This window comes from Eumetopias jubatus, unplaced genomic scaffold, assembly GCF_037043125.1.
Source record: "Eumetopias jubatus isolate StellerSeaLion01/CBP00866 unplaced genomic scaffold, mEumJub1_p1.0 scaffold_2, whole genome shotgun sequence".
NCBI lineage: Eukaryota > Metazoa > Chordata > Mammalia > Carnivora > Otariidae > Eumetopias > Eumetopias jubatus.
Window position 1 is genome coordinate 101,014,771 of NW_028274808.1, and position 15,568 is coordinate 101,030,338.

The window sequence follows — 15,568 nt, forward strand, 5'->3', positions numbered from 1 at the left end:
AATATTAAAGAAATATAAAATGTCCAGAAAAGATGTTTTAAATAGTAAAAATTTTAAAATGAGTTTTGTCCTGATTATCTTCTGTGGGAATTTACAAGTGAACAGTCAAACAGAAGGACTCTTTTGTTATATAGGCATGTATCACCAGGACCTTCTTAAGATAATGCCTTGTATATTACAGATGCTCAATGTCTAGTAAAGGAATAAATTAATAAGCAGACATATTTCACTCGTATTATTTTAAAAATAAAGTGGCAAAAGAGGGAGAAATAGCAGGGGGATGGGCTGGTAGGAGGTGAGACAGGAAAAATAGGAGAGAATTAGGAATAAACCAGCATGTATGGTCAGACCTAATGGAAAAATGTTGCTAACATGTAAAAGTGTACAAAGGCTATACATATGCCCTGCATCACATTTTCTAGCCCAGATCTGTCCAAATAGCTGGATCATAAATTCAAACCATTTCCTCTGACAATAAAAATTTTTGCATAATGGAAAGAAAAACCCTCCCCTGCCAAGACTGTCCAAAGAGATGCTCCAAATTTTTGAGAAATAGGAAGCAAAGGGAGGAGGTCCCCTCTATGTCAGAAAATTGATCAAACTTATTAAGGAGCTTCAACTCTGTGTCTTGAGATATAGACCAGAAAGGAAGTTCCCACATGGAAGAAAAGCCAGTGCTGGCCAGAGAGTCAAGATGTTGAGGAAGAAGACTACTATTGATGTTTTGGTTTGAGGCAACAGGTATGAGGAGAAAGCCCTGACAGAAGAAAGGGGATATCAGAAAATAATTCTTACAGCACAGTCCTGATGGTCAATATTTAGAAAAACAACAAACGATGTTACCTTATAGTTAAAGCTTGTCAAGGATGCTGAATGTGCTACATGTAACAACTGAGGGTATGAATGTTAGTGGGACAGAACCAACTTGGGAACCAGGTCTGAAAGATACCACAAGACAATTCTGGGGAATAAGCTGCCTAGAGAAATGAGACATATATTTTAGGCATGTAGTAAGTTCAGTGAGACAAGTCAAGCAAGTCTCAGGAACTAAGCAAGCCTACGTGTAGACTGTTGAGCAAAACTTGACTAACCTAGGGGAGATTTTGTGTATCTTTTATAACTTCTGATAGGTATGGAGGCTCATGTGTTACAGGTATCAACGAGAGAGCCAGACTCCCATAGGTATAGTTGGTAGAGGTTTTAATATCAAATATCCATTCACTTATTTATTTAATCACTCATTCACTCTGATATATTCATTTTACTGCAAGGTTGCTATGTTTGAAATGTCTGGCCAGGTTCTAGGAATATAGGTAGGTATACAGAATAAGGTATGAAGAATACACAAGACTGACATGGTCTCTACATCACTGAGTTTACTGTCTGGAAGAAGAGGCAGACATCAAACAAATGCATTAATAACTGAATAACATGAAAGAAGAGATGCATATGAGGATAATGGCAGAATCATACTGAGGGACTTGAGTTTTACTCCAGATTCCAATCTGATAAAAGAGACCCGTTTTAGCTTCCCTAATCTGTGACTTAAGCAAATAAGACTATTTTCATTCCCGGCTTCCTTTCTTTGCTATCGCTAGGGAAATCTAAAGTTGTGCACATTAGACATCCTCATACTTCACTGAAAAAAGCAAAGTAGCCAGACAGTTAAACATGGATTTAAAAAAAACAACAACACGGAAAACAAATTCTGCATGTGAGCAGTGCATCCACCTAAAATCTAGTTAAGTACTCATGAGGGGTTGAGGGATTTTTAAATCAGATCATTAAAGGTTCAAAATTAATAATATATCCTTGTCAAGCCAGGATGAAAATGGCATTTTACCTCAGTGGTGTTCCTCTCTAAAACCTGTAATATCCTAGCCTAACCATAATAAAAACATCAGCCAAACTCAAATTAAGGAGCACTCTACAAAAGACCTGACAGTATACTCAAAACTGTCAAGGCCATCAAAAACAAGCTAAGAATAAATGCTGTCACAGACCAGGGAAGGAAGCCTAAGGAGACATGCTAACTAAATGTAATATGATAACCTAGATGGAATCCTGAAATACACAAAGGACATTAAGAAAAAAACTAGTGAAATCCAAATAAAGAAAGCAGTTAGTAAGTAGACAGAGTGTTCAAAAAAGTTTAATTCAGAAGGCCTGGCTTGCTTAAACCCTGCACATTCTAAAGAAAGGCCAATCTTTAGGACTGGCCATTGGCACCCTTCTGAGGGATAATCTCTGGCCTTTTAAATATTGTGCCCAATAAGAGCGTTTTTATACCTGAAGCCTTAGGCTAAGCTGTACCAGTTTGACCAGATAAGCTTACCCTGACAATGTGATTTAAGAACATCTGTTTTTGCTCTGGAAATGGCTGGAATTTAAGTAGCTAAGTCAAACATGGAGGTGATGTGTGCCTACATGACTGACCTCCAATAAAACCCTGGACACCAAAATTCAGATGATTCTCCCTGGTGAATAACACTTTACACATATTGTCACATCGTTTCAGGTAGAATTAAGTATGTTCCCATGTAACTCCATTGTGAGAGGACACCTCGAAGCTTGTGCCTAATTTCTCTGACTTCACCCCATGGGTCTTTTCCCTTTGCTGATACTGATCTGTATCCTTTCACTGTAATAAATCATAACCATGAGTGTAATGGCTTTTGAGTCATCCTAGTGAATCAAGCCTGAGGGTGGTCTTGGGGCTCCCCAATAAAGACAGACAGATGATTACATTATAAAAAAAACTTAGAATTCTCTAGAACTCATATTCTCACATACTCCCCTCCTACCTCCTAGTACCCATCTACAGCCCTGGACATTAGAAAAAAAACTTTTATCTCGGGCCTCTAAACTTATTTTTTAAATTTACCTCCAGTTTATAGTGGAGTTCTCAGACATCTGCTAATTTTCAGATTAAGTTTAATCACTCTACCATATTTTTCCACTTTAGCATCATATCCCATTCCACTTTATAGCACTGGTCTTTCTACTGGGTCAAAACCAGAAGGTTCATTCTTAATACCCAAAACAAAACAAATAAAAACTACATAAAAAACTATAAAGCATTTCTCTGAAAAGTACATGAAATTCTGATGCAATTTTAACATGGGATATTGGAATACATTCCACTCTGTGGCTTGGATATAAATCATTAAATATGAGACACTTTTAAAAACTGCCAAATAGGGATGCCGGGGTGGCTCAGTCGGTTAAGCATCTGCCTTCGGCTTGGGTCATGACCCCAGGGTCCTGGGATCAAGTCCCACATCAGGCTCCCTGCTCAGCGGGGAACCTACTTCTCCCTCTGCCTGCCGCTCCCCCTGCTTATGCTCTCTCTCTCCCTCCCATTCTCTCACAAATAAATAAATAAAATCTTAAAAACAAAACAAAACAAAAAAACCCTGCCAAATAGAGACCTTTGTTTCTGGCCAATGAGTAAAAGAGATAAGAAAAAAAGATTTTTCTGTCTGAAAAAGAAAAAAAATTGAAGAAACTGACAAAATATATGAAACATTAATTCTCAGAACACAACAAAGGACAATGATCCCTGAGAGAAAGGACACGAGCTGATTATACTCAACAAGCTGCCTGGAAAAAGGTCACAGGTTACAGTAATGAAGGGGAAACATAGGCAGAACCCACAGCCTCCCTGAGATGAGAAGGTAAAGATAGGAGTATGGGGAAGCCAAAGAGGCTAGGTATCACAGAGCAGAGGTTTAGAGATAACAGAAGTCCATAGGGAGAGAACTCCTGAATTCTGATGAGGGTCTCCTTCATATATCCTGTTATCAGTGAACGCATGTGAGAAAAACAAACTGAGGCAGGGGAAGGTGGGTGAGAGAGGCCAGAGACCCAAAATGAATAGAAGGAATAGTGTCTGCTCTCATAATTCACCAGGCATTGGGTATAATACTGAAAAGCATCTTATCCCAGTACTAGATAGAACACTGTTCTGGTCCTACCTAAGAAAATTTAAAGGCAAGATGCACCCCCCACCCCAATAATCAAGCTATTTCCAAGTAACTTAACCACATCCCAGAACAAACTTTAGGAGTATTAATATAAAAATTATTCAGCTGCCAACAAGGTAAAATTCAAAATTTCTGGAATTTTTTTAATTTTAATTTTATTTATTTATTTATTTATTTAAGATTTTATTTATTTTTCAACAGAGAGAGAGAGACAGCGAGAGAGGGAACACAAGCAAGGGGAGTGGGGGAGGGAGAAGCAGGCTTCCCGTTGAGCAGGGAGCCCAATGTGGGACTCGATCCCAGGACCCTGGGATCATGACCTAAGCTGAAGGCAGACGCTTAACGACTGAGCCACCCAGGCACCCCAAAATTTCTGGAATTTAATAAAAAAAAGTATCAGGCATGCAAAGAAGCAGGAAAAGACAGCCCATAAGATCAATAAATTGAAGCTGATCCAGAAATTACAGATGACAGAATAAAGACATTAAAACAGTTGTTATAAATGTATTCCGTATGTTCAAATAAAGGAAACACTGAAAACACTAAGTAGAAAAGAAAACATAAAAAGGTTAAAATCAAATTTCTGGAGAAGAAAACTAATTTAATGTCTATAATTTTTAAAATGCAATGGATAGACTAATAGATATTTCAGGGGGGTAAAACAGGTTAGTGAACTGGTAGGCACAACAACAGACATTAAAAAAAACAGAGAAAAATAAAAGAAAAAAATGGACACAGCATTACTGAACTTTGGGACAATCTCAATCAGACAAATATACATATATATTTTGAGTCCCCAATGAGGGAGGGAGGCAAGAAACAAACTAAATACAAGAAATAATGGCCAAGATTTCCCCCCCAAATTTGATTAAAACTAAAGACCCACACATACAAGATTATCAATGAACCAGCACAAGAATGAAGAAAACTACCAAGGCACATAACTGAATTGCTTAAAACCAGTGATAAAGAGGAAATATTAAAAGCAACCAGAGGAAAAAAGATATATTACATATGGAAAACAAAGAAAATGGAGACAGCAGATGTCTTTTCAAAACTACTGCAAGAAAGAAAGAAGGGTGGAACAAAAGCAATTTGGGTGGAAATGAGAAATAGAAGATAGAACATCATTACTGATCCTGCAGACAGTAAAATGATAACAATAGAAATCTATAAATGACTAATTCCATCAATCCAACTATTAAGAAATTAAATTGTACTTATGTCTTCCAAGTAATGAAAATTCTACGCCCAGATGGTTTCAGTGGAGTATATTTAAGGAAATAATACTAATTCTACACAATTTATTCTAACACATAAATGATAAGAGAACACTTTCCAACTCATTTCATAATGCCAGCATTGCCCTAATACCAAAACCAGATAAAAAAACTTCATAAAATAGCTACAGACCATTATCTCTCATAAACATGTATGTAAAAATTTTCAATAAAATATTAGCAAATAAAATCCAGCAATTATATAAAAAGGGTACTATATCACAGTCAAGTGAAATTCATCCAGAAATACAAGACTGATTCAACACTGAAAATCAATGTAATTCATAATACTGACAGACTAAAAAAACACATTATGATCATTTCAAAGATGTTGAAAATGCATTCAACAGAATTCAACATCCATTTAGGATTAAAAAAAAATCTCTCAGCAAACTAGAAATAAAAAGGAACTTAACCTAATAAAGAACTTAAGAAAAAAAAAGCTAGCATAATACTTAATGATGAGGGAAGGAATAAAGAGCTGTTGTTCAATACGTATGGAGTTTCAGTTTGGGAGAGGAAAAAGTTCTGGAGATCTGGAGATGGATGGTGGTAATGATTGCACAGCAATGTAAGCATACTTAATGCCACCAAATTATACATTTAAAAATGGTTAAAATGGTAAATTTTATGTTATGTATATTTTACCACAGGTTAAAAAAAACCACTTTTCCCATATAGGGTTCTCATGGCTGCAAGCTATAATTGTAGTTTCTATAATGCTATGGTTACAAACACAAGAGCAGGGTTAACCCTAGCTGGGTGGAAAATTACTCAAAGACATAAATGTAAAAGCTAAAACTATAAATTCCTAAAATATAAGGTAAATTTTCATGACCTTGGATTTGGCAATGGTTTCTCAAATGTGGTACCAGAAGTACACACAACAAAAGAAAAAAAGGTACACTGGACTTCATCAAAATTAAAAACTTGTGCCTCCAAGGTCAGTACCAAGAAAATGAAAGAGGCAGGGTGCCTAGGTGGCTCAGTTAGTTGAACGACTGCCTTCAGCTCAGGTCATGATCCTGGGGTCCTGGGATCGAGTCCCACACTGGGCTCCCCCTGCTCTGCGGGAAGCCTGCTTCTCCCTCTCCCTCTGCCTGCCACTCCCCCTGCTTGTGCTCTCTCTGTCAAATAAATAAAATCTTTTTTAAAAAAAATAAAGAAAATGAAAGAGGCAGCCCACTGAATGAGAGAAAATATTGCAAATCACCTATCTGATATCAGATATCATATATCTGATAAAGGACTTTATCCAGAATATCTAAGAATGCTTATTACTCAATAATAAAAAGACAAATAACCCAAATAAAAATGGGCAAAGGATCTGAAGAGATATTTTTCCAAAGAACATACACATAATGGCCAATAAACAAATAAAAAGATGCTCAATATCATTAGCCACTAAAGAAAGGTAAATCAAAAACCACAATGAGTTATCATATCACACCCACTAAGCTAGCTATAATAAAAAAGACAATAAAATAGATAGATGAGTTTTAGTGAGAGCATAAGGAAAGAGGAACACGCCATACACTGCTGGTGGGGATAGAAAATGGTGCAGTCAGTTTGGAAAACTGTTAGTTCCTCAGTTAAACACAGAGTCCCCAATGACCCAGCAATTCTACTACTTATAGATCCAAAAGAATTGAAAAGAGGTGCTCAAACAAAAACTTGTACACCAATGTTCAAATGTACCTTTAATTATGACAGCCAAAAAGTAGAAGCAATTCAAATGTCTATGAATGGATAAATCAAATGTGCTACATCCACACAACAGAGTATTACTTGGCAATAAAAAGCAATAAAGTATTGATACATGATGCATGGATGAACTTCAAAAGTTTTATGCTAAGTAAAAGAAACCAGTCACAAAGAATCAAATATCCTATATTCCATTTATATGAAATGTCTATAATAGGCAAATCTATAGAGATATAAAATAGATAAATGTTTGCCTAAGGCTGGTGAGGACGGGCAGGTTGGGAGATGATGGGTAATGGGAATAGGATTTCCTTTTGGGATGATAAAAAGATTCTAAACTTGACTGCAGTAATGGCTGTACAGCTCTTTAAATATACTCGACCATGAAAATATACACTTTAAATGATTGAATTGATATGTGAATTGTATTGCAATAAAGCTATTACCAAAAAATAAACATATTTATATGGAAGGGCAAAAAAACTATTTCTGAAAAATAAGAACCTTTACGAACCAAAATGCTTCACAAAATATTCAGTCATTTAACGAACTTCTATTATTTAGTTATTACCATTTGCCAAGCAGTGGGGAAACAAATGTGAATAAGACAAAAGGTCCACAGGGATATATGTGTATTTTGTGTATTAGGTATATTATGTCCACAAGGCATATATGTGTATTTTGTGTGTGTGTGTATGTGTAAGGGATCACGTTACAACATCTTTTTAACTGAGAGGTCAGAAAACAACTTTTTCAGGCAGAGAAGATAACACATGCAAAAACAGGAGTGGTTCAACAAGACAAGAGCATAATAGAAGAAAAGTGAAGGAGGCATGAACCAGGTTATGAATAGCAAGCTAAAGAGCTTAGACTTCATTCTAGAGATGATCAACAGGTAGTCAGGCTGATGGCTTTTAAGCCGGATCAGTAATTTCTGTTGGAAAAATTACTCAACGAAGTGTTGGGAGGGAGCAATTACTCCATATCTGTACAAGATGAAGTAAAGACGTGTGGTTCCACAAAAGAACCACATCAACCCTACCAATGGAACCCATAATTACAGTAAATGAAAATCTGTGTTTTTAGCAAACACTCAAGTATTGAGTACCAACCAAATATAACATACAAGTGCAGCATATGCCTCTATGATAATCTCAACATTATAAATTCAAAAGAAGACAGACATCAGAAACAGCAAATTAAGAACTTTCTTTCATTCTATCATCTGAAAGGAAGGGTGTCAGATTTCACCAAAGTTAACCAGGATCAGAGCTGAGAACAGAAACTGTTGATCTTTACACTAACTTTTGTATCTCTCTCATTCCTCCTCAAGACTATAAGCCTGAGAAAAGTAAGGTAGAATGAAAGAGTTAAACTTCTAAAATATTTAATACAGTTAAAACTACAATCTTGATTTTGGCACAGAGTATTTCCTGGTTAAAAGTAATCTACTTTCCCAAATGTGCTTTCCTGTTCAATTGTTATTACTTGAAACTATAAAAATGCACAAGAGAAGTTGGCAGGGAAGACTGGGATCTTGGGAGTGATAGAAGACACTCTTCTGTCTAGACAACAAGAAGCAAAATCAAAAGAAACCGAATTCAAAAGCCCTGCCAAGAACCAATATGGAATTAATAGAATTTCCACAGATTGTATATCTATTCCAAAAAAAGCAATCTGTTATTTAGTAAAGTATCACAAAACCCTCAATCCTTTGAATCTGTAAAAAATAAAGAACACACGGAATACAGTACTGTTTTTAAAGAATAGAAACTCAAATTCCTTCTAATTATCCTGAGGGTACATGAGGAATGAAATGTAATTATGGTCAATTAAACTATTTAACTCAAATCTCTGCAAGAGAAAAGTAATGCTAATGAGCTCATCCTTCGAAATTCAACTGCCTTGTCACATTCTGATGTTCTATTCTCATCTGAAAAAATGCCAAATGAAAATACATCAGTAAATTTTGAATATGTAATTAAACACCCAGTCTTTATTTTTATAATTAAGTTTGCTACTTTTTAAAATGGGAGTCAATGAGATATGTTTATTTAACTGATGACATTTGGTATACACTCAACTTGACTGCAGCCTACCTCTAAGTTTAACCTGGATCCAAGTTTACAAAGAGGTTTGGGGCTATACAATTAGTCTTGAGGCTCTGGTTGCAGTTCACTTTACAAAAGTGGGTTCACATGAAAGTAGAACCCTCTCTTTTTATTGGCTTTTAGCTTATTCTGAACCAAATGTCCAAATTCTGAAAACTGCAATCCAAAAGCAATACCAAAAGTATAAAGATAGATTATTTCCAAATAATAAAACAACCTAAAGCTACATGAAATAGGGAAAGCCTGGGGGTATGGGTGGGGATGGTTTAAGATGCATAAATCAATTAAACCTGATGGTAATCAATCTGTATATATTTGGTTAAGAATGCCATTTTTCAGTGATAATTGTTATGGTATACATAAAATGACATCGCAAAGATAATATGTAAATACAACTATTAAAAGCATTGTATTTTTTCTTTTTTTTTCTTTTTTGGTTACCTTAATAAAAAGAATTTTCAATACAAGAAAGCAACATGTTTTAGCAGAAAATATAAAGGACTACTTTGTATCCTTCCAGGATAGGCAGCTTGGCACTATTACATGCATCTTTATTCAAAATTGTTAAATTCACTGAACAGTTAAGTTAAAATTCACTAAGGTTAAAATTCACTAAAGAAACAGCTTGCTTGGGCACCTGGGTGGCTCAGTCAGTTAAGCGTCTGCCTTCCAGCTCAGGTCGTGATCCCAGGGTCCTGGGATGGAGCGCCCACGCTGGTTTCCCTGCTCAGCGGGGAGTCTGCTTCTCCTCCTGCCCCTCACCCCGCTTGTGTTCTCTCTCTCACTCTCGCTGTCTCTGTCTCTCTCTGTCTCTCTCAAATAAATAAATAAAATCTTAAAAAATAAAGAAACTTGCTTTATAAAATACGAAGAATCTGAAGAATGTTACATGAAGGCAATAATAGACTATATTATACTTTAGTATAGAAGAATGATGCAATATTTAAATATATGTGAAATTAACTATGTTTTTTTTGTGAAAATTATAGTTTTTCACTTGTCCATTGAACAAATATTGATCGGACATCTATTATGTGCTAGGATAAAAATAAAAGGTAAGAACTTATGCTCTCATGGAACTTAAAATCCCATAAAAAGAAATCATCCAGTTTACACCCCATTATTTAAAAATTTAACATTTTTATAGGAAGGAGAAGATATACAATTGACAGTTCATTTTCTTTTTTTTTAAATCTTTTTAAAAAGATTATCCAGTATTATTCCTCATAATGAAAAAGATCTTTTCAGTCAAGAAAAACTCTAGTGGCAAATAAAAGAGAAAAGGACTAAAGTAAAAATAAAATGAGATTTTACTTAAGCTCCTTGTAATTTTAAATTTTTATCACATAATTATAGATTAAAATAATCATTATGGGAGGGGGGGAAGAGCTTAATAACATTTGTCCCAAGCCTTAAAACCACATATTTTAGTGTGGTAATTCCACTTCTAGGAATCATAAATGCAAAGATTTGGATATAAATGTATGTATAATCACTTTAGAGAAAAACAGAAAAAAACCCAGATATTTGAGAAGAAGGATAAAACAATTACAGTTTATCCACATAACAGTCTAGTATACAGTCATTAAAAAGATGTTTGCTGAGAAATTTTAAAGTAAAATGTTGACCATATAATTTTAAGTGAATAAAGCAAAACATAAAACCGTATGTATCCTAAGATTAACTATATGCACAGAAAAACAACCTATCAAAATTTTAAAAATCTATTGGAACTACAATAAAATGTTAACAGTTGTTATTTCTGGGTGAAAAATTGAAATTTCAAAATTCATAGTGGCAGAGTCAAAGATTCTGAGGATTCCTGTGGTAAAGAAATACATTTGATTTTAATTACCAATCAACTGTAAAATACATTTGACTTTTAATATACCAATTGGTATAATCACCAATTCACAAAGTCCTCAAAAAGGAAACATTACATTTAAGTAAGTGGCTAACACTTGTGGTCTCCTGAAATTAATAATTCATTATATTATAAATGGCAATATTCCCATCTTAAGACATTTCTTTTAAACTTAAATATAACTAGGCAAGTGTGATTTACAAGTTGTAATTTCACACACTGAAATCTTTTCTCAAAAGATGTTGAATGCTTAATTTACTATTAAAAAATGTTCACAATTAACTACCTACTTGAAACAGGTTTTCTATAGCAAAGTTAAGTAGTAAACCTTCTGCAGAAATAATTTGGAGATATTTTTGTCGATGAAATAGTCTGACAGCAGAAGAGTAAAGTTTAGGAATTCAATTATAGAAATGTTGACTTCTCAGGAAAATTTTTATAATCTGAAGTGAACATAAAAAGCAATGTAAAAGAAGTATTTTGACCAGGGCTAATCACTCTGGAGCTCATGAGTAACATCACAGTACACCATGGCCTTAGGCCAAGTAATAAAGTGCCAAATGGAAAATGGCACAAGTCCATGGATTGTAAATACTGTATCAAAAGAAAATAAAGGGAAAAAAAAATCTTTCATTAGAGCAATTAAAAATGCAGTTGTAGTACCAGTTCCTGTGATGAATAAATCAGTTCAGCAATTCCAAGAGTGGATAGCCACTGCTTAAACACATTCTCCATTGGCAGTAATTTTAAGTTTAAAAAACTTACTGTGTTTCTTTAGTTCCTAAACTTTTTTAAACACTAAAGTGTTTTTGGATGGTGCAGTGGTTTATAACCGTATCACCCCAAATTTTCACATGTGGCATTTGATGACTTCTACTTGACCCATTAGTTGATGCAACAGTAGCCAATAAAATACAGGTAAATACTACAAGTAAAAGTATTCATACCAATGTGCCCAAACTTTAGACCATAAATTCCAAAGAAATGGAAAACTTCTACTAATCCAACATCAATCATTCATTATTCCATAATTCCAGTTGTGAAATTATTCATACTAAATTAGCACATTGTGTTACACAGCTTCGATAAAACCCCAAAGTTAAGCTGTAAATTCATTAGTGAATTTGAAAAAGTTTCAAAAAGAATTTAAAATTACATAAAGCTGCTTAAACTAGAAGCTAGTCCTTGGGGATGTTCCTGTCTCTAGGGCACTGTTTCCCACCTTAATTTACAAAACAATTGTGTTCTGTAGGAAGTTAACAAGAAGAGTCTTTGCCACTTAAGCTTTTGCTAACTACCATAAAACTTAGTGGCTCAAAACCACAGACATTCCTCATTTCTGACAATTCTAAGAGTTAACTGGGTGGCTCTTCTGGTCTGGGTAAACTTCTGGCCTGGGGTGAGACAGTTAAGCACGGTGTCCGTCACATGTGTGACAACTGGCAGGGTGGCTGCAAGGAGGGGATTTCTGCTAAGAGGGCTCACTTCTGCTCCACATGGTCTCTCATCCTCCAAGACACCAGCACAGTTTTCTTAGCATAACTAATGCTGGGTTTCAAAGAACAGCAAGAAAAGGCAAGCCCCAGTGCTTTCAAGCCTGATTGCATCATGATTGCTAATATTCTATCAGCCAAAGCGAGTTACATGGCCAAGTACAAACTCAAGGGATGGAAAGCTTGACTTCATCTCTTTTATGGTGGGAGCTACAAAGTTGCTGTGCAAAAAGAGCCACCATACAGTGATGGGAAGAATCTGCCGTCATTGTTTTTGCAATCTACCACACTGTAAAACGGAGAAGGTATCTGCTCCACACGGTCCAGGGCCAAATAAGTTTCTGTAATAGCTCTCTTTTGACACTGAAAAGCTCTGCAGCAAAGAAATACAACTGATTTTATATAAACCAGTATTTCCCAGACTTATTGGCTACAAAACATATTTTCCAAGAACATTCTTACAAGTAAAAACAAGAAAAGCAAAACAAGATAACAACAAAAAAAGTGAAAACAAATCCACTGATTTTGCCCCACTATATCATTCCACACAGTCTATTCCACTGACTTAATACCCTTTTAGTCTCTTTAACTTTTGGGGGGTTTTTTTTGTTTGTTTCAGCTTACAGCAATTAAAAAACATTAGTTAATGACCAAGAGAACTATAAATATATACACAATGGGGCAAAGGGCACAAAACTATGCCTGACTCTCTAAAAAGGCTCTAAGTTTTCAAATAACTGTCATGTTAGAGCTAGGGAGTATCTCAGAAGCAATAAGACTAACTCAAAAAAGAAAAACTAATGGAGTGATCTGACTGAAGCAAAGGGAAAGAATAGTCACAAAATTCCATTCTTCCATCAGAGCTCTCCTAAAACCGTCAGAGAGCAATCTGTAAACTTTCCTCAAGCTACACTAAGATATAAACATCCTAATGATCAAGCCAAATTTAACAGTCCATTCCCTATCCCAATATAATGTAGGACATGCCATCAATGCCTTGTTTCAATGTTCATTTTCCAGAAATATTAATATATTCAAAGAGAATTATAAGGCCATTTTTTTCCAGAATGTTAGGCCCACTCGGGTGATAACTTAGCAGATGATTCACCCATAAAAGGTAGCTTCTGTTGCCCTTGTGGTGATCTGTGTGTGAACTTTGCAAAGCATGTCAGTGATGAAGAAAATGTAAAGGAACCTGAAGAAACACCAGGCATCTATAGTAGAGGCATCATAAATAGACTTTTTTTTGTTCTAAAATGAGCCTAGTAGACATTTTAAGAGTAAATATACAATTAGCATAGAACCCAGGAGTTGCACTCTTGTGCATTTATTCCAGAGAAATAAAAATTTACATTTACACAATACCTGCACATGAATGTTTATAGCAGGTTTATTCACAATTGCCCCCAACTAGAAACAGACCAGATGTCCTTCAACAGATGAATAGTTAAACAAACTATGGTACAGCCATACCATGGCATACTACTCAGCAATAGAAAGGAACAAAGTACTGTTGCACATAGCAACTTGGATGAATCTCCTGGGAATTATGCTAAATGGGGAAAAACTAATACCAAATGGTTGCTACTATACAATTCCATTTTATAGCACTTCTAAAATGACAGAATTTTAGAAATGGGTGCAGGAACAAGCTAAGTATAGTCATGAAGGAGCAAAGCAAGGGATCATCGTGGTGATGGAACTATTCAGTATCTTGATTCTGGTGATGGACACACAAACCTTTATAAGTAATAAAACTGCACAGACTAAACACACACACACACACACACACACACAGTACAAGTAACACCATGGAAATCTGAATAAGATAGTGGTTATATCAATATGAATATACTGCTTGTGATCCTGCAGTACTGTTTACAAGATGTTACCACTGCAGGGAAAGTAAGTGAAGAATACACAGGATCTCCCTAAAGTATTTCTTACAACTGCACTGAAGCTGATTACATCCATAAAAATTTTCATTTAAAAAAAATGTTTTTTTAAAGTTTAGCCTAGGTAGGTTCTTTCCCTGGAGTCTCAGTTTCTTCAGAGTTCAATTCAAACAGTGTAGCTAGCATGGGAGTACAAATGACTTACATTTGGTACATCAATTGCTACTTCCCTCATGGCACTGGGCCTGATGTCATTCATCCCCTGTAAGAAATCATTCAGAGTAATCTTCACCAATCCAGCCAGCTTGCTATCAGAGAGATTAGGTTGTTTCTTCAGGACTCTCCTTAAGGCATAAAGACCTGTAAAGAGAAAAATAATACAAGATTTATCTTCTGTCCCATAAATAGACTAAATCATTACCAAAAAATGAATAATGAACCCAAACTTCACACATATTATAGCATTTAAAATTGTGTGTGCTTGTGTGTGTACATATGGAGGTGGGGGGAGGTGCCTGACGAATATGGGAGATGAAGGCAAAACTCCAAATGCTTAGTTTGGGTGGTAAAAATATGACAAACTGAAATGAAATATGAAAAGACAGATACTTTATAAACATGAAATAATACATACAAAACATCCGCAAAAAAGACCATTAAAGAGTTATCTAAATAACCTAGAGAATAACACACCTCTTGCCTCTGCCCTTTTTATTAACAAATTAACCCAGAGTCATACATTTTGTAAGGTATTGGCAGAACATCTTAAAGGAAATATTCAGCAGTTGGAAACTGGTTTTGGAACTCAAGAAAGAATCCGACTTTAGAATTGTGTGCATACACATGAGATCTGGTATTACAGGAATAGGAGAGACCTATAAAATGAGGCTAGAAAGAGACCAGGGATGAAAGAATGAGAGCTAAAGTCTCAATCTTAAGAAAGCCTATCATTTGAAAAGCATAAGAAGAAATGATGGCTTTAAAAAAAGGATACAAAGAGATGGAGGAGTGGAATCAGAATAGTAAAATACTGCAGGAGCCAAAAAGATGTTCAACTAACTCAAATTTAGAGAAATCAAGAATAACTTAAAAATGATCATGCTGACCTGGAAAGTGACAGATGCAAATTCTTTGTTTTTACTATTTGCTTGCAGTTTAAACACTGACAGAACTAAATGTCCTAATTCCCCTTCCTTCACAGCTAAATTGCCAGATTTAGAGCCCTTTGATCTGTG

General features: G+C 35.3%; 1 protein-coding gene across 8 annotated transcripts in view; it reads right to left on the bottom strand.

Moving 5' to 3' along the window:
* Positions 1-15,568, bottom strand: part of AFG2A (AAA ATPase AFG2A) — a 328,111-nt gene that overhangs the window by 274,458 nt on the left and 38,085 nt on the right. For all 8 annotated transcript variants that reach the window (XR_015767779.1, XM_028102266.2, XM_088021049.1 and 5 more), the window contains exon 10: positions 14,539-14,693. Coding sequence is in view for 7 of the 8 variants with exons in the window: in XM_028102266.2 (XP_027958067.1) it covers positions 14,539-14,693 (155 nt within the window). In the remaining variant the exon portion in view is untranslated. The remainder of the gene's footprint in view (positions 1-14,538; positions 14,694-15,568) is intronic.